This window comes from Mesoplodon densirostris, chromosome 10 (assembly GCF_025265405.1).
Source record: "Mesoplodon densirostris isolate mMesDen1 chromosome 10, mMesDen1 primary haplotype, whole genome shotgun sequence".
NCBI classification, from domain to species: Eukaryota; Metazoa; Chordata; class Mammalia; order Artiodactyla; family Ziphiidae; genus Mesoplodon; species Mesoplodon densirostris.
Genome location: NC_082670.1, coordinates 60474732 through 60493898, shown reverse-complemented (window position 1 = coordinate 60493898; position 19167 = coordinate 60474732). Strand labels below are relative to the sequence as shown.

The following is a 19167-nucleotide window of genomic DNA, read 5'->3' as shown; positions in this document are numbered from 1 at the left end:
TAAGAGATCGTTACAGGATGTCATCAAACTGTCGTTACAGGATGTCATTTTTTGTCCGAGTTGTTTGTAAGGGTTTTTGTTCTGTGATAAATCTGTGGAGCGCAACTGCTCACTCAGTTTCCTGGGGATGCTATTTTGGGTGATGCTGAACTTTCTTTTATTCTCAGATTTATACCACCAGCCTACGCCCTGCTGGTCAGTATTTGCTAAAGTTATCAGAACATGAAAAAGCCACTCTTCCTTGTGAGTTTTTCATCCCTTGGGGACACAGATCCCACTTCCTTCTCCTCCCTGCTGACTTAGATTCCAGAGTAGACTATCTTTCAGCCTTCATTTTTTACTATGATTGCTCACTTTTGTCCTTTGCAATACCTCATAGGTATCTTAGTGATATTGTAGGAAGAAAGGGGCTATTAGGTGGACCTGATATTATATAAGAATTCTCCACTGAAGAATTTTCCAAACTATATTCCTTGGAATGTTCTAGTTGATTCTAATAGGTATTCCATAGTTCTAGATCACTTTATTTAAACCTAAGTTTCTATTTGAGCACACAACACTTTTTCACAGCTACCTGGGCCTGTCTGTAGGCTGGGGCTGACAGTAGGTTTCCTTCCTGGCTCTTTTGTCCTTGGAGCAGCCAGTGATCTGGACCAGCTTTTGGACTTCCATGGTGCTTTTTTTTTTTTGCCTTGTAGCAATACTCGGCACCAGGCTATTTACATGTGTTGTGATCTTCCCACTGATTTTATTTTTCTTTCTTTAATAGCAAAAAGGACAAACTCTAATAAGTTCCTACCATCTTTCAATATCTAATACAGATGCTGGACTCTTCATCCTGATGGGTGTGTGTGTGTGTGTGTGTGGTATAGAGCTGTCGGGGGGGCAGTCTGTGAAATCAATCCTACTGGTAGCCAGCTGGACATCTACATATGGGCTTTCTTTGCAGCCCCACTGCCCATGTTAGAGGTGCCTCAGATGTCTGCTAGTGATGGGAGGGTGAAAGAAGTTCTATTCTTCACCCCCTGGCGCCCTGAGGAAGGTTCAATCAGTTCTTCATTTCAAATTCACTATGATGGAATCCAATCCTATAGCACTGGTGGTGAAGTGCTGGGCACAGCGCCTGTGGTTTAGCTAGATGTGTGCCATCCCTTAGCTGGAGGCAGGGGGAGGTAAGGGCATGCAAGGCTGTTCCCTCACACTGTGAAGAATATCCCCAGGCCCCCTTTTTCTTCTTCATATTAGCACTTTCCCCTCCTTTCCTGTCCCCTCACCTGGGTCTATCTCCTGAGGTCTTCATCTCATCCCTATTCCAAAACTGTGGTCATTCTTCCAGCCATTTCTTGAGTTGTGGAAACCTTCAAGACTTTGATAGGTCGAGATTGGTTCAAGATGGTGGAGTAGAAGGACATGTGCTTACTCCCTCTTATGAGAGCACCGGAATCACAACTAACTGCTGAACAATCATTGACAGGAAGACACTGGAACTCACCAAAAAAGATACCCCACATCCAAAGACAAAGGAGAAGCTGCAATGAGATGGTAGGAAGGGCTCAATCACAATAAAATCAAAGCCCATAGCCACTGGGTGGGTGACTCACAGACTGGAGAACACTTATACCACAGAAGTCCACCCACTGGAGTGAAGGTTCTGAGCGCCATGTCAGGCTTCCCAACCTGGGTCTGGCAACAGGAGGAGGAATTCCCAGAGAATCAGACTTTGAAGGCTAGCAGGATTTGACTGCAGGACTTTGACAGAACTGGGGGAAACAGAGACTCCATTCTTAGAGGGCACAGACAAAGTAGTGTGCACATCAGGACCCAGGGGGAAGGAGCAGTGACCCCATAGGAGACTGAACCAGACCTACCTGCTAGTGTTGGAGGGTCTCCTGCAGAGGTAGAGGGCGGCTGTGGCTCACCGTAGGGACAAGGACACTGGCAGCAGAAGTTCTGGGAAGTACTCCTTGGCGTGAGCCCTCCCAGAGTCCATTAGCCCCACCAAAGAGCATGGTGGGTGCTCTTTGGTGGGGCTAATGTGCTGGGTTGCCTCAGGCCTAACAACCAGCAGGGAGGGAACTCAGCCCCAACCATCAGCAGACAGGCGGATTAAAGTTTTACTGAGCTCTGTCCATCGGAGCACACCCAGCTCTACCCATCACCAGTCCCTTCCCATTAGGAAGCTTGCACAAGCCTCTTAGATAGCCTCATCCACCAGAGGGCAGACAGCAGAAGCAAGAAGAACTACAATCCTGCAGCCTGTGGAACAAAAACCACATTCACAGGAAGACAGACAAAATGAAAAGGCAGAGGACTCTGTACCAGATGAAGGAACAAGATAAAACCCCAGAAAATTAACTAAATGAAGTGGCAACCTTCCAGAAAAAGAATTCAGAATAATGATAGTGAAGATGATCCAGGACCTTGGAAAAGGAATGGAGGCAAAGATCGAGAAGATGCAAGAAATGTTTAACAAAGACCTAGAAGAATTAAAGAACAAACAGAGATGAACAATACAATAACTGAAATGAAAACTACACTAGAAGGAATCAATAGCAGAATAACTGAGGCAGAAGAATGGATAAGTGACCTGGAAGACAGAATGGTACAAATCACTGCTGTGGAACAGAATAAAGAAAAAAGAATGAAAAGAAATGAAGACAGCCTAAGAGACCTCTGGGACAACATTAAATGCAACAACATTCACATTATAGGGGTCCCAGAAGGAGAAGAGAGAGAGAAAGGACCTGAGAAACTATTTGAAGAGATTATAGTCGAAAACTTCCCTAACATGGGAGAGGAAATAGCCACCCAAGTCCAGGAAGTGCAGAGAGTCCCAGGCAGGATGAACCCTAGGAGAAACACCCCAAGACACATAGTAATCAAACTGACAAAAATTAAGGACAAAGAAAAATTATTAAAACAAGGGAAAAATGACAAATAACATACAAGGGAACTCCCATAAGGTTAACAGCTGATTTCTCAGCAGAAACTCTACAAGCCAGAAGGGAGAGACACGATATATTTAAAGTAATGAAAGGAAAGAAACTACATCCAAGGTTACTGTACCCGGCAAGGATCTCATTCAGATTCAACGGAGATATCAAAAGCTTTACAGACAAGCAAAAGCTAAGAGAATTCAGCACCACCAAACCAGCTCTACAACAAATGCTAAAGGAACTTCTTTAAGTAGGAAACACAAGAGAAGAAAAGGACCTACAAAAACAAACCCTAAACAATTAAGAAAATGGTAATAGGAACATACATATTGATAACAACCTTAAATGAATTAATCGCTCCAACCAAAAGACACAGGCTTACTGAATGGATACAAAAACAAGACCCATATATATGCTGTCTACAAGAAACCCATTTCAGACCTAGGGACACATACAGAATGAAAGTGAGGGGATGGAAAAAGATATTCCATGCAAATGGAAATCAAAAGAAAGCTGGAGTAGCAATTCTCATATCAGATAAAATGGACTTTAAAATAAAGAATGTTACAAGAGACAAGGAAGAACACTACATAATGATCAAGGGATCAATCCAAGAAGAAGATATAACAATTATAAATATATATGCACCCAACATAGGAGCACCACAATACATAAGGCAAATGCTAACAGCTATAAAAAAGGAAATCAACAGTAACACAATAATAGTGTGGGACTTTAACGCCTCACTTACAGCAATGGACAGATTATCCTAAATGAAAATAAATAAGGAAACACAAGCTTTAAATGACACAATAGACCAGATAGATTTAATTGATATTTATAGGACATTCCTTCTGAAAACAGATTACACTTTCTTCTCAAGTGCACACGGAACATTCTCCAGGATAGATCACATCTTGGGTCACAAATCAAGCCTCGGTAAATTAAAGAAAATTGAAATCATATCAATCATCTTTTCTGACCACAACACTATGAGATTAGAAATAAATTACAGGGAAAAAACTGTAAAAACCACAGACACATGGAGCCTAAACAATACGTTACTAAATAACCAAGAGATCACTGAAGAAATCAAAGAGGAGATAAAAAAATACCTAGAGACAAATGATAGCGAAAATACGATGATCCAAAACCTATGGGATTCAGCAAAAGCAATTCTAAGAAGGAAGTTTATAGCAATACAATCTTACCTCAAGAAACAAGAACAATCTGAAATAAACAATCTAACCTTGCACCTAAAGGAACTAGAGAAAGAAGAACAAACAAAACCCAAAGTTAGCAGAAGGAAAGAAATCATAAAGATCAGAGCAGAAATAAATGAAATAGAAACAAAGAAAATAAGAGTAAATATCAATAAAACTAAAAGCTGGTTCTTTGAGAAGATAAACAAAATTGATAAACCATTAGCTAGACTCTTCAAGAAAAAAACTGAAAGCATTTCCTCTAAGATCAGGAACAAGACAAGGATGTCCACTCTTGCCACTATTATTCAACATAGCTTTGGAATTCCTAGCCATGGCAATCAGAGAAGAAAAAGAAATAAAAGGAATACAAATTGGAAAAAGAAGAAGTAAAACTGTCACTGTTTGCAAATGACATGATACTATACATAGAGAGTCCTAAAGATGCCACCAGAAAACTACTAGAGCTAATCAATGAATTTGGTAAAGTAGCAGGATACAAAATTAATGCACAGAAATCTCTTGCATTCTTATACACTAACAATGAAAGAACAGAAAGAGAAATTAATGAAACAATCCCATTCACCACTGCAACAAAGAGAACCTAGGAATAAACCTACCTAAGGAGGTAAAAGACCTGTACTCAGAAAAGTATAAGACACTGATGAAAGAAATCGAAGATGGCACAAACAGATGGAGAGATATACCATGTTCTTGCATTGGAAGAATCAATATTGTGAAAATGACTGTACTACCCAAAGCAATCTACAGGTTCAATGCAATCCCTATCATATTACCAATGGCATTTTTTACAGAACTAGAACAAAGAAATATTAAAATTTGTATGGAGACAGAATCTAAGACCCTGAATAGCCAAAGCAATCTTGAGGGAAAAAAATGGGGCTGGAGGAATCAGACTCCCTGACTTCAGACTACATGACAAAGCTACAGTAATCAAGACAATATGGTACTGGCACAAAAACAGATATATAGATCAATGGAACAGGATAGAAAGCCCAGAGATAAACCCAGGCACCTATGGTCAACTAATCTATGACAAAGGAGGCAAGGATATACAGTGGAGAAAAGACAGTCTCTTCAATAAGTGGTGCTGGGAAAAATGGATAGCTACATGTATAAGAATGAAATCAGAGCACTCCCTAACATCATACACAAAAATAAACTCAAAATGGATTAAAGACCTAAATGTAAGGCCAGACACTATAAAACTCTTAGAGGAAAACATAGGAAGAACACTCTTTGACATAAATCACAGCAAGATCTTTTTTTGACCCACCTCGTAGAGTAATGGAAAAAACAAACAAACAAATGAGAATTAATGAAACTTAAAAGCTTTTGCACAGCAAACTATTTATAAGATGAAAAGATAACCCTCAGAATGGCAGAAAACATTTGCAAATGAATCAACAAAGAATTAACCTCCAAAATATATAAATAGCCCATGAAGCTCAATGTTAAAAAAACAAACAACCCTATCAAAAAATGGACAGAAAACCCAAATAGACATTTCTCCAAAGAAGACATACAGATGGCCAAGAAGCCCATGAAAAGCTGCAAAACATCACTAATTATTAGAGAAATGCAAATCAAAACTACAATGAGGTATCACCTCACACCAGTTAGAATGGGCATCATCAGAAAATCTACAAACAGCAAATGCTGGAGAGGGTGTGGAGAAAAGGGAACCCTCTTGCACTGTTAGTGGGAATGTAAATTGACATAGCCACTATGGAGAACAGTATGGAGGTTCCTTAAAAAACTAAAAATAGAATTCCCATATGATCCAGCAATCCCATTACAGGGCATATACCCAGAGAAAAACATAATTCAAGAAGATACATGCACCCCAATGTTCACTGCAGCACTATTTACAATAGCCAGGTCATGGAAGAAACCTAAATTCCTGTCCACAGGCGAATGGATAAAGAAGATGTGGTACATATATACAATGGAATATTACTCAGCCATGAAAAGGAATGAAATTGGGTCATTTGTAGAGACGTGGATGGACCTAGAGACTGTCATACAGAGTGAAGTAAGTCAGAAAAACAATATCATATGTTAATGCACATATGTGGAATCTAGAAAAATGGTACAGAAGGAAGTGGTTTGCAAGGCAGAAATAGAGACACAGATGTAGAGAAGAAACATACGGACACCAACGGGGGAAAGTTGGGGGGAGTGGGATGAAATGGGAGATTGGGATTGACATATATAGGCTAATATGTATAAAATAGATAACTAATAAGAACCTGCTGTATAAAGATAAAAAAAAAACTCTGGTAGGTCATAGCAATCTTTGTGCTTGCCATTTCCGCAGACAGGCAGGAGGAGAAACAGAGTGATGGCTCCTAAAATCTGTGTGTGTGTGTGTGTGTGTGTGTGTGTGTGTGAGAGAGAGCATCCATGGCAATCTGTGCTGTAAGGAACATCTTGTTTTTTCTCTGATTATCTGCATGACTCCAGATCTTTAAGGAGCATGAGACATCTTGCATTTGGAGGGTTAACCTCCTGCCAATACTTGATGGGCCACTTAACTTATGGGCCACATTGTGCAGAAAGTTCTTTTTCTCCTTTCTAACGCTGGCTCAAATTACAAAGTCCCTGTTCCAGTTATCTATTTTTGTGTAACAAATTACTCCCAAACTTAGTGACTTAAAAAACATATTTATCTTGCTCATAAATCTTACACTTGGGCATGGCTCAGCCAGATGATTGCTACTCTGTGATGTCTGGGTTGTTCTCAGCTGCAGAAATGTGTGGTCTCACACTGGTTTCTCTCCAGCATTGCGGCCTCAGCGTAGATAAACTTACATGGCAGCTCAGGGTTCCAGAGGGGAGTGTTCCAAGAGATCAAGGCAGAAGCTTCAGGGAGTTTTTTCACCTAGCCACAGACGTCATGGAGAATCACTTCTGCTGTAGTCTACTGGCCACGTAAGACAAGCACAGACTCAATGTGGGAGGGGCCTAAACAAAGTCAAGAATGTCAGGAAGCAGGGATCATTGAGGGGATCACCTTGGAGCCTGGCTACCGTAGCCTCCTTCTGTTCAACTTTGAAAGGAAAACTGATTTTTTAAAATGCAGATTAAATTTGCATAGGATGTAACAAAACTGTACCCAAAAGCTTCAGTGGATATTCCACCAGAAAGAAGAGATCAGGACACATGTTTTCTATGCTCTTTCCAGCCATTGTGTTTTCTTTATTAAATGGAATATTGAATTAGAGGCAAAGAGTGTTTGTATTCTGGCGTTCCATTTTATGGAATGGCAGTCATGTTATCCACCCTGGCTCTCGAAGAATCCATCTTGATTCTGTACACTCAGTTTTGCATGTTGTATCAGAGAGGGAGGAAATTCTGGATCCTGGCTTTAAAATGAGAGTAAGGCATCCAAACTACTGTGAAACCAGCAGCCATCCTGTCTCAGCTCCCAACTTCACACTGAGCAGTAACAAAAGAAATAAACGGAGACTAATGATGCTTTGGTTTAGGAAATAATGCTTACATGCACAGGATGCATCCACTTAAGTCTTTTAAAATCCAATTGTTCTAATGATTTTATTGCTCCGTAACAAAATAAACCAAACTGACATTAATTCGAAGGTCATTGTGAATTGAAGTTTAACTGCATTAATGACTGATAAGATGCAAGTTTGAGTGCTAGGAGGAGGCTTGAGGAGGAAGGCATCACAGTATATTGCATTCTTGTAAACATTAGTACAAATACAGGGTAATAGAGATTTCCTCTAGTTGATGCTCAATAGGCCCCAAGTCGCTCTGCTTTCAGAGGGATGAAGCATCAAGGATTATTTTCCACTTTATATCTGCTGGGGCATAATATTCTGCCCTAAAGAAGAATGGATTCCTATTTGGCTACTTTTCTCCTAAGATGCTGTTTTTGGTTCTCCTCCATGTTTCTGGTTCCCTGCAAGGTGGGCTCAAACTCTCTTCAAAAGGGAGTCCTACAGGATGGCAGGAGGGGAAACCGTCCCCAGACAGGATGTCAAATGAAGATGAAGCACTCACGGAGACTTTTTTCCACATTCACTTCCCCAGCTCCATCTCCTTGGGGAGAGGATTTCATAATTGAAAGGGCTGTATAATCATCAATAACAAAGCGCTCTTTGCCCCACCTTACCCCACTGGGCCCACTGTTTCCTTCCATGCCTCGTATCCTGCCTCCGTCACCTTTGTCAGTTACTAGAGCAGCAGGAGGGGCTGCCTGACAGCAATTTGGGGGCAGATCAGGTCTTCGCAGTTGGTGCCACATCAACTTACCCCTCACGTCTAACGCACGCCACCAGGACTTATTCGGAGGCCAGAGAGACCGCTCGATCACAGTGAGGGGGGCTTGTGGGGAGTACTGGGGGGGCTAGGAAGTAGGGCTTCCTGATGCTCTGCAGAGAGACTGCTGGGGGCTCAGATGTGATGATGCTGATTGGTTGGTACTGGGGACAAAGGTCTGGAACCAGAATCACACTTGGCTACGTGGATCTGAGCCTCATCTGGGGCCCCTCCACAGACTGGAGCATCCTCCAGAGGGTTAATGGACACCACATGGACAGGGAGGGAGCTGAGTCCTGGGGGACGGCGGTGGTTACCGCCTGCTGGTTACTGCACTTGGCTCTGCTGGCCGACTCTCTCAGCCTCACCCCCATCTCTGGGCAGCCTGGATGTGCTGTGGGATGCGCCTCCTGCCTCGTGGCTGTTCCCCCCCAGTCTCAGATTCTTGAGTCTTGTCTCACTGTTTCCTGGGTGGCGGGTCAGCGCGGCAGCCCCTCTGGGTTAACACAGTGTGAGGTGAGGCATCACCGCAGTTTGCCAACTGCAAAAGGAGGAGGGGCCAGTGATCAGATGTTTTCTAGAACGTCGAAGGGGACCAGACCTCTCTTCTTTCCACTGAGGACTCTGATAAAGCCGTCTTGTTCTTCTTCAGAAGTCACACAGATCTGCAAAAAAGGAAGAAAAAAAGAAACGTGTCAATGGGAAAGAAGCTAGAACCTGCGGCTTGAATCACCACTGGTTGAAGTTAGTGGAACAGCAAATTGGAAAAGGGAGACTGGTTTAGGGAAGTCGTGGCTCGGTGAGAAAAATATTCGGTAAGAAATTAAGCAGCACCCTGGGTTTGGAACTAGGTCCAGGCGTTGAATGTTTTCTGAGCTTCAGCTTTATGAATGAGTATCAGTAAAGCAGGACTGATGATTCTGTGTCCCCCTGAAGAGTCCCTATGAGGACAGAATGAGATAATGCTTATCACAAAGCCTAGCACGTGGCACGCAATATAGTATTTTAAAATCCAAAATAATGGCTACCATTGAGCAGGCTCCTGTCATATGCCTGGAAGTTTATATGTATAATGTCAGGAAGTCAAAGGAAGCTATTTCATTCTTGGTCACAAGAAAATAGATGCTATCATCTTGCATATTCCAGAGTAAGACCACCTATGCTGGACTTACAAAAGGAGGTGGTTAAAATCCATTTGGGTATTTTGTCATTCACCACTAACAGGCCATTGAAGGGTGTGTAAGGGTGGCCGTGGCCAGCTGTAAATGAGAAGCGGTTCTGAAGGGCTGGCAGTGTGCTGTGAGTTTCTCCTGCGGAACCTGCTTCCAAGGGTGGTGAGTTTTGTCTTTGGTTGGACTGCCTAGAAACAGAGCCTGAGACAGGAATCCCTGTGCAAGTGACTTGCTGTGGGAGTGCTCTCGGGAGGTGGGACGTGAGGGAAGAAGGATGGGGCAGGAGAAGGAGCTAGGCAAGGGTGTGGTCTCAGCTGGAGGGTGAACCTCAGCCTGATCCCACAGCGGGCGCCGGAGCGTTAACTGTGGCATAGGTTTGACCCACTTTCCAGCAAGGGGTCTGGCATTTTGGACCCCACATTGGTCCTCGGTCACTGGCTGCTGACCTGCGGAGTGAGAGGCGTAGCTCTGGTGAGGCAGCTCTTGTTCCACCAAGGGGTATTCACTGCAGAAGGGGCAGCTATGAGTTATTAGTCGCTGACATAGCAACTGGAAGATGGGTGCACACACCTAGTGAAGGGGATGTAGGCAGGGCACCAACAGGAACCAACAGAGCGGGTTCTTCTTTTACACAGAATAAGGAGCTGTATGATTAAGTATTAGGATACTTAAAGAGCTTGATTTGTGACTCCTGAGGCTTGGGGCACACAATGGACTGGTATCTGATTCATGTTTCAGAAATCTACCACCTGCCAGTTAAGTGCCCCTCTTGGCTCAGTTCCATTTTAGTCCCATCTGGCTAAAGTCCTTCAGTCTAACCCACTTCCGGGAGCGCATATGCTAATAATGTCTAAGGTTTCCCCCTGCATTGCCTCCAAGCTCATTAACATTTAAATATGCTGCCACTTATAGCAGAAGAACAGTCATTTTATTTAAAAAGATTTCTTGCCTAGCATTCTTAGACTCAGTCTTCCCCTCAGAATACCTGTGAAAAGAAAGGGAGTTGGAGGTGGGGAAGAAATGTCAAAATACTGAACGCCCAGACTGACAGCCATTCCAGAAGCTGAAATTTCCATAAGACCTTTGGAGCTGAGCTCAACTGATGACAGAAGCAAGTTGTGCTGCTGGACCAAGGATAAATCTACCAGCCTAAAAGATGACGCAGACCTTGTTGGTTGATAGCAACAGTCATTACTGCCCCCTTGCCATGCAGCAGAGTCCGGACTTTTGTTCTGTTGTCTATCCTTAACCCTGCCTTACCTCAGGTAAATCCTAATTGGTCCGAGCCTGTTTCTATCCTCCTTGCTAATGATTCTTAGTGGTTCCCATGGGACTCAGTTCCAGCCAATGAAACAGGATGGAATATCTGCTTGGAAACTTCTGGGAAGGGTTGCTTTCCTCTTAAAAGAGATGCACTAGGAAGAAAATCTGTTTCTTTTTCTCGCAAGGATTCCTGGAGTGGCTGCAGCCATCTGTGACCACTAGGGGAGGTGGCTAACATTTCAAGCATAGCAGAACAGAGGGGTGGAGGAATCTAGATCCTTCCCTGATCATGGGATCAAGCTGCGGAATTACGAATATAAGAACTGCCCTGTATCCAGACATCTTATTAGATGAGTAAAATATACCTTTTGCGGTTGACTCAATTGGAGTTTTGTGACTTGAGATCTGTATTAGTTCACTTCTGCTGTCATAAATTACCAGAAATCAGTGGCTTTCAACAACACAATCTATTATATCACAGTTCTCTAAATCCTATGTCTGGTGGGCTTGGCCAGTTTCCTCTGCTCTGGGTTTCACAAGGCCAATACCAGGGAGTCAGTAGGGTCCTATTCCTTTCTTTCTCTTCTATTTCTCTAGGAGAGAATCCAATTCCAGGCTCATTTAGGTTGTTGCCGAATTCAGTTACTTGTAGTTGTAGGACTGAGGTCCCTGTTTCCTTGCTGGCTGTCAGCCAAGGGTCATTCTCAGCTTCTAGAAGCCACCTGAATTCCCTGACTTGTGGCCCCTTCCTACAGCTTCAAATCCAACAAGGGTGGGTTGAGTCCTTCTCACACTTAATCTCTTTCTGACCTGCCCCTCTGCCTCATCCCTCTTCTGCCCTCTTTCCCTGCATCTCTCTTTCTCCAGCCAGCTACATTTCACTGCTTTTAAGGGCACAAATGATTAGATTTGGCCAATGTAGACAATCCAGGCTATCTCCCTGTCACGTGGTCCATAACCTGCAATATAATCACATCTGCAAATTTGCTTTTACATAGGAAACAAATCCGAACAAATCTGGATTTGTTTCCTATGGTGGCTATAACAAATTACCATACATTTTGTAGATTAAAACAACACAAATTTATTATCTTGCAGTCTTGGAGATCAGAGTCCCCAAATCAGGGTGTCATTAGGTCTGTGTTCCTTCCAGAGGCTCTAAGAGAGAATCTGTTTCCTTACCTTCAGCTTCTAGAGGGCACCTGCATTCCTTGGCTCATGGTCCCTTCCTGCATCTTCAAAGCCAGCAGCACAGCATCTTCAAATCCCTCTCTTTCTTCCTCTCTACTTCTACTGTCACATCTCCTCTGACTCGGACCCTCCTGTCTGCCTCTTATAAGGACCCCTGTGATTACATTAGGTTTACGTGGGAACCTACTTAACTTAAAGAAAACCTGCTGTAGAGGAAAGCGGGCTGATTGAGAAGAAAATACAAGGAAATAAACACTAAATTAAGATCAATGTTAGAAGTGATGAAAGCCTGAATCAAACTTCAGAAAATTAAAGTGAAGTGTGGGACTATCTTGAAACATTCTCCTAGGAAGAAGTGAAGTGATAAAGTGGGAAGCAATAAAGAGATTAAAACCATAAGGGAAATATGATAAAACAGAGATGATTCAACTGAAGCATTATTAAGTTCCTGAAGGAAGAAGCATTAAGATAAAAAAGCAAAGGACCAACTGGGGGAAACGTTGGCCACACGATAGATTAGGTGTAAATATTTTTAAAGGATAGAAAACTTTTTCAGTAGTGTAAGAAAACAAGAAAGTACATAAACAGATTATTCATAAAAGAAATACAAATGCCCAATACAAATGTGTTAGAATTTCAACCTCTCTAACCATCCAGGAAATGAGGATTAACATGAAATATTATTCACTTATCAAAACAACAGATATCATTTTGTATGATATACAAATATGTAAAAAATAGTAATGTTCGGTTCTGGCAAGGATGTGGTAACCTGAACATTCTCATAAACAGCTGATGTGGGTGTAAATTGGTACAAATGTTTGGGAGGCAATTTGGCAGTATGTATCAAGAACTGTAAAAATTGTTTATCTGTTTTCCTGGATATTCTAAAGCATATCCTAAAGAAGTAATCAGAGTTATAAAAAACAATTTAGGTTTAGAGGTGTTCATTGCAGTTATCCATAATAGTTTTTAAAAAACTCTGAACATGCAATCATAGAGGAAAACGTAATACATTCTTGTACACCTACACTAGGGGTTGGCAAAATTTTTCTGTAAAGGACTAAATAGGAAACATTTGCAGGCCACGTGGTCTCCACTGCAATGACTCAACCTAGCTGTTGCGGTGTGAAAGCAGCCGCAGGCAATGCAGACAATACATAGATGAATGAGTGCAGCAGTGTTCTTATAAACTTTATTTTAAAAACAGGGCCAGACTGATCCATTGGTTATAGTTTCCCAACCTCTATCTACATGATGATACGTTATACAACTGCTAAACCATGTTTTTTTTTCTTTTTTTGTGGTACACAGGCCTCTCACTGTTGTGGCCTCTCCCATTGCGGAGCACAGGCTCCGGACGTGCAGGCTTAGCAGCCATGGCTCACGGGCCTAGCGGCTCCGCGGCATGTGGGATCTTCCCGGACCGGGACAGGAACCCGTGTCCCCTGCATCGGCAGGCGGACTCTCAACCACTGCGCCACCAGGGAAGCCCAAACCATGTGTTTTGATAAACATTTAGTAACTAAGTTTAAAAAAAAGTTGGGAAACTAAATATAATATGATATCAAAATAAGAATTAGAAGAAAAGTCTGGTAGGAAATAACATGAAAGTATTTATGTCGATAGTCGCTTGATGGCTGAATTACCTGTGATCTTTATTTTCTTCTTTGTAATTTTTGAGGGTATTTTCCAAATTTTCTCCACAATAAAAGCATTTTAGTGTTATTAATCTAAAAATGATGTATCCATTTTTCTTTAAAGCTTTTATAGAACACACGAATCAATTAAAATAGTTCTCTAGGGATGACAGAACTATGGATGAATTAAAACATAGTTTTATGGTGTTTAAGTTGATTTAATAAGGATAGTTTTTAAGTTTCAAAAATGAAGAAAACATACTTGTGTCAATGCAAACTCTAGGGGTGTTCACAACAAAAAGATAATTTAATTCTATTTGCAGCAAAAGTTCTGTGAAAAAATAATGTAATAATTGTGAGACAAATTAACTCCAGAGGCAGAAATTTAATCAAAGAGATGCATTACATTTGTTTCCAGGATCTAATTTCTTCTACTTCCCTGCTAATGACCATTTGTCTCTTTACATTTTTAGAGTTTAAATATCATGCTATTTTCTGATGTTTACTAGGTAATTTTAGGTGGCACTGGCCACTGTAGATGGATTTCCCATTTAGGCTTTTCTCTGAATGATGATGGCAGCATGACCCCGTTCAGCACCCACGGTGGTCAGGCACTGTGCTGGCGCTTTACACGGGTGATACATGTAACTCTCACCTCCATGTCAAGAGATAGATGCTACTATGACAATTTTACAGATGAGAACATTGACTTTCAGAGATGACTTTGTCAAAATCGCACAGGATATAGATCCATTTCTGTATGATACTGGAATCTGTGTTTTTCTACTACATTAGACTCCCCTCAATCAACAAGCATGTTTTGAACTTTTACACCTAAAATAATTTAGGACACTGAAGTGGAGACAAATTTAAATTTTTTTCTCAATAATAGATTTTTAAAATGGAATTTTCTTTCAGGGGGCTGATATTTTCCAAAAATTGGTACCCACATTGATGACAAAGATTGAAAATAGAGATTTGTATGGGAGTAAAGAGATCTCAGTGCCTTTTGTTGACCCACATGTAATTGGAAATAAAAATGCCTTCAGGGCTTCCCTGGTGGCGCAGTGGTTGAGAGTCCGCCTGCCGATGCAGGGGACACGGGTTCGTGCCCCGGTCCGGGAAGATCCCACATGCCGTGGAGCGGCTAGGCCCGTGAGCCATGGCCGCTGAGCCTGCGCGTCCGGAGCCTGTGCTCCGCAACGGGAGAGGCCACAACAGTAAGAGGCCCGCGTACCACAAAAAAAAAAAAAAAAAAAAAAAAAAAAGCCTTCAGTTGCCAAAGAACTGCTATAGGACTTAAAAGTGAGAAATGGAAATGAAGGTCATTCTCAAATTTTAGCTTTGATCGGAGCACCTGGGACGTCTGTAAAAAAGGCTGATTCCCTGCCTTTGCCCTGCAAGTTTCTGCTTCAGCAGGTGTAGGATGGAGTTAGAAATCTGCATTTTCAGGGACTTCCCTGGTGGCACAGTGGTTAAGAACCCGCCTGCCAATGTAGGGGACACGGGTTCAAGCCCTGAACCGGGAGGGTCCCACGTGCCGTGGAGCAACTAAGCCCGTGCACCACCACTTCTGAGCCTGCGCTTTAGGGCCTGCAAGCCACAACTACTGAGCCCGTGGGCTGCAACTACTGAAGCCTGTGCGCCTAGAGCCCATGCTCCACAACAAGAGAAGCCACCGCAATGAGAAGTCCGCACACCGCAACGAAGAGTAGCCCCTGCTCGCCACAACTAAAGAAAGCCTGTGCGCAGCAATGAAGACCCAACACAACCAAAAATAAAATGCATTAAAAAAAAAAAAAGAAATCTGCATTTTCAGCAAGCTCCCAGGTGATTCTGATTCACGTGGTGCAAAGACCACACCTTAGAAATACCAGGCTAGACAAGTATCAGGGTTATAGACTTTTCCTAAATAATTATGGGTAAATTCATGTGGTTCCAGGTTCAGGCCAAAATGCTGTGTTGTGTCTCGAGCGTGTCTAATTAAAGATGCTGGGTTGTTTGTCTCACCCCCACCCCGGCAAGTTGTCAGTTCAACCATGAGAGTGGAGAATGTGAGCTCATTCCCAGAAAAATTTTTTTTCGGGGGGAATATGGCCAAGGGATTGGTAGAAGTCTTTGAGCAGCTGTTCTGCTTCTGGAAATTGATCAACTTAAGCAAATTTTAACTTGCCTTCTGTTTTCACTGATTTGTATTTTAATAACATAAAACAATGTTTAATCTCAAATGGGGAAGCAAAAAATTATTCTGAGAAAAAAATGAAACAAGCTAGCAAAATTATGTAATAATGCTTTGCCAATAAAGATGAACATCCTTCCCGAATGTATTTCATTCAAAAGACTTTCCAGATTTTGTAACAGGAAGGATACAGTGGGAAATCTTGGAGAAGTTTGAAACACTGGTGTGGAATCCAGCTGGGAAATGTCCCGTTTGCTTTGTGGGATGTTTATGGCATTACAGATGGGGTCTCAAGTCTGATGAGGGTGATTCCATTGCCTGGAATCAAGAATGACTCAGTAGGGCTTCTGTATGAGCAAGAATTTGTTTCCAAGGGCCCTTCTGGTCCTAGGACACTTGCCCTGAGGACACTTGCTTCCCTGGGAACCAAACTATGCAAAAGGCACTTTACATTCTCAGTTTGTTCCACATTGTCCAGGGCACATGGCTCAGTGGAAGGCACTGACTTGAAGCTTGCAGACCTATCTTTAAGTTCCAGCCAGGCCACTTACCAAGTTTTTGCCCTTTGAGCAAGGCACATCACCTCTATGAACCTTTGTTTCCTCATTTATAGGGCATGTATAGAACTTCAAAAAAATGTAGGTATATAAGCTCTATAAATAATATATAATCTATATGTTTGGTTCCCAGGGAAGGCAAGTGAGCTTCCTAACATTTTCGTTTTGCATGTTTAGATCCTCCTACACTAATATCATTGGACTAAGAATATCTTTTCTCAAAGTGAATACTTCGCTTGTGACTCCACTCATTCAGACTTACATGTCCTGCTATTTGTCAAAATGAGTTACTCTGTTTTGGTCACACTTGGTATGTGTTTGTGTGCTTTACTCACCTGATTCTCTTTCAGTGTTATCTGCCCCTGTTCCTTACACCCAATGAAGGTTCTAACACATTTAAAAATCTTCTCATTTTGTTGTACTCTCTGAACAAAGTTGGCTGGAAAGAAGCCAATCCTGTCTTGAATTTTCCCCTGAAAGGAAAAAGGAGGCATGCATCCACAACTGTAGCATTCATTGTGATTATATTCACCAAATGACTTTTCTTAAAGAAATAGCAATACTTACTTTCCACCAGTCTTCATTGGAGTCCTCTAGGAGAGTAATCACGTCTCCTGGCCTAAAATGAAGAATGAATGAGTTGGGTGGGGAAGTAGAGTGGGTGAAAGAGAAAAAGATGGTCCTTTAAAGTCAGAAGTGGTAGCTTTTCACTTACAGAAATAATCCTAAAATAAATAGGACTAAAATAAACATGACTTTTACCTGTTCTTCCCACCCATGAAAATAGCTTTGTTAGATACTGAAAGCAAGTGTAACTTCTGTGCTGTATTTTAAAAATAATCTTCAGCTTTATTTCTATATTATACATAGATGATCATCTTTGCATTGAAAAAAACTCTAAAATTTGTAAGTCTAAAATATGAAAACTGGAGTTTTTTCATATTCTGCCCCATAATCCTCCTCCCATTGTCCAGAGGTGACCACTGTGAGTGGTTTCCTGTGCCTCCTTCTGGACCCTTTTTCATGCACGGACATTTATGTAGAGATATAGATGTATTTGGCTGTTTCTTTTGTTTACTAATGACATCTGGAATGAGACATTATCTTTATTATCAGCTATGTCTTCTCAGTACCGTCTTGAAACCACTTTTACTTAGTTCCACTTCCCTTGTCTGCCAACTTTCATGTTGGTATAATCTGGAATTTTGTTTTAGACTTGTGTGTGTGTCTGTTATATCCTTCATCAAGAATTACTTGGTTTAACTGAAGAATTACATAATGTTTTTGCTCTTGGTATTGTTGTAGATATGGTGATTATTTGCCACTTCTTATTTGATTTTCACATCCACGTGTGTGTGTGTGTGTGTGTGTGTGTGTGTATGTGTCTTTTCATTCCTTCTCTGCACCTAATGACACTTTTACAATCTGAAGATTGTACTCTTTTTCAACTTGGGAAAATCTTGTCTATTTTTTTCACTGTTTTCTCCCATTCATTTTTCTCTCTTCTTTCTTCCTGGAATTTCTATGCAACACATGTTGGACCTGCTGGATCAATCATCTATATCTTTTGTCTTTCTTACACATTTTCTGTCTTAAAAAAAAACTCTGTTTGGGACTTCCCTGGTGGTCCAGTGGTAAAGAATCTGCCCCAACTAGAGAGAAGCCCACACGCCGCAATGAAGAGCTCGTGCGCCATAAGGAAAGATCCCGGATGCTGCAACTAAGACCCGATGCAGCCAAAAAACACAACAATAACAACCCCTACCCGCCCCAAAAGAACAACTCTGCTCTAAAATTTTTCTCAATTTAATCTTCCTAATTGCTTAATGGGCTTCCCTCTTCTAATATTTATTATAATACTGAGAATTTAAAAAAAATTGAATTTCCAAGCATTCTGTATTATTTTCTGAAAGTTTCCTTTTAACATTTGTCACTTTATGTTATGGATGGAATAGTATGATGGATCTTTCTGAGGATATTAGTATATATTTAGAACAATATTTCTCCCCATTATTGAATGATTTGTTTCCACTAGGATTAGTTAGCCTGTTCTTTATCATATTACTTTACCTCTCCTTCATATCAAGGGATTTTCTCCAACACCTGTTTCTCGGCTGTCTCTTTATATTCATGACTGAAATCAGAGGCTGTGAATCGCTGGGCAAGTTTCTCTGCTATCACATACATCTGTATCTGCAATGTATGAGGGTCAATTTCAGGCTCTGCTTAAGAGAGGAGGGTGTGTCAGTTGACACATCTCATCTTTGGATGCTTGAGAGTATAGCAGACAAGCAGTCTAGAGCCTCCTACCACCACATCAATGGCTAAAACAAGGGCGGCTTTCTTAACCCCGGGGAGGGAGAAGGTTAGATTATTTTCCTCCAGGTAGAGCTATCTTTTCCTTCCCTCCTGCTGTCTAGGAGCTTTGGAGGTCCAGAATTATCTCAACACAATTCTTTTTCTTTCTCAGTCTTTCGTGCCCACACAGGAGCCCTCCTTGGGCAGGGGTTCCCTTTCTTTAGAGTACAGGTAATCGTTTAATTCTAGAGTCAAACACCATTGCTGCCTATTTCTCATTGTAAGTAGTAACACCATGTTATGAACACTTTTGGGACTCTGTATCAGTTATATATTGCTATGATAATGCTGTGTAACAAACAGCCCCCAAACCTCAAAGACTCACTCACATTCTTGGGTGTTGGCTGCTGGCTGGGATGACTGG

General features: G+C 41.7%; 1 protein-coding gene across 3 annotated transcripts in view; it reads right to left on the bottom strand.

Moving 5' to 3' along the window:
* Nucleotides 1-7327: 7327 nt before the first annotated feature.
* The window catches only part of STAC (SH3 and cysteine rich domain), a 100356-nt gene continuing 88516 nt past the window's right edge, over nucleotides 7328-19167 (bottom strand). For 2 of the 3 annotated variants that reach the window (XM_060110104.1, XM_060110103.1), the window contains exons 9-11: nucleotides 17013-17064; nucleotides 16781-16918; nucleotides 7328-9108 (exon numbers count right to left, since the gene is read on the bottom strand). In XM_060110104.1, coding sequence (XP_059966087.1) covers nucleotides 9010-9108; nucleotides 16781-16918; nucleotides 17013-17064 — 289 coding nt within the window. In that variant the 3' untranslated portion in view covers nucleotides 7328-9009. The remainder of the gene's footprint in view (nucleotides 9109-16780; nucleotides 16919-17012; nucleotides 17065-19167) is intronic. The other variant, XM_060110105.1, reaches the window with a different exon arrangement.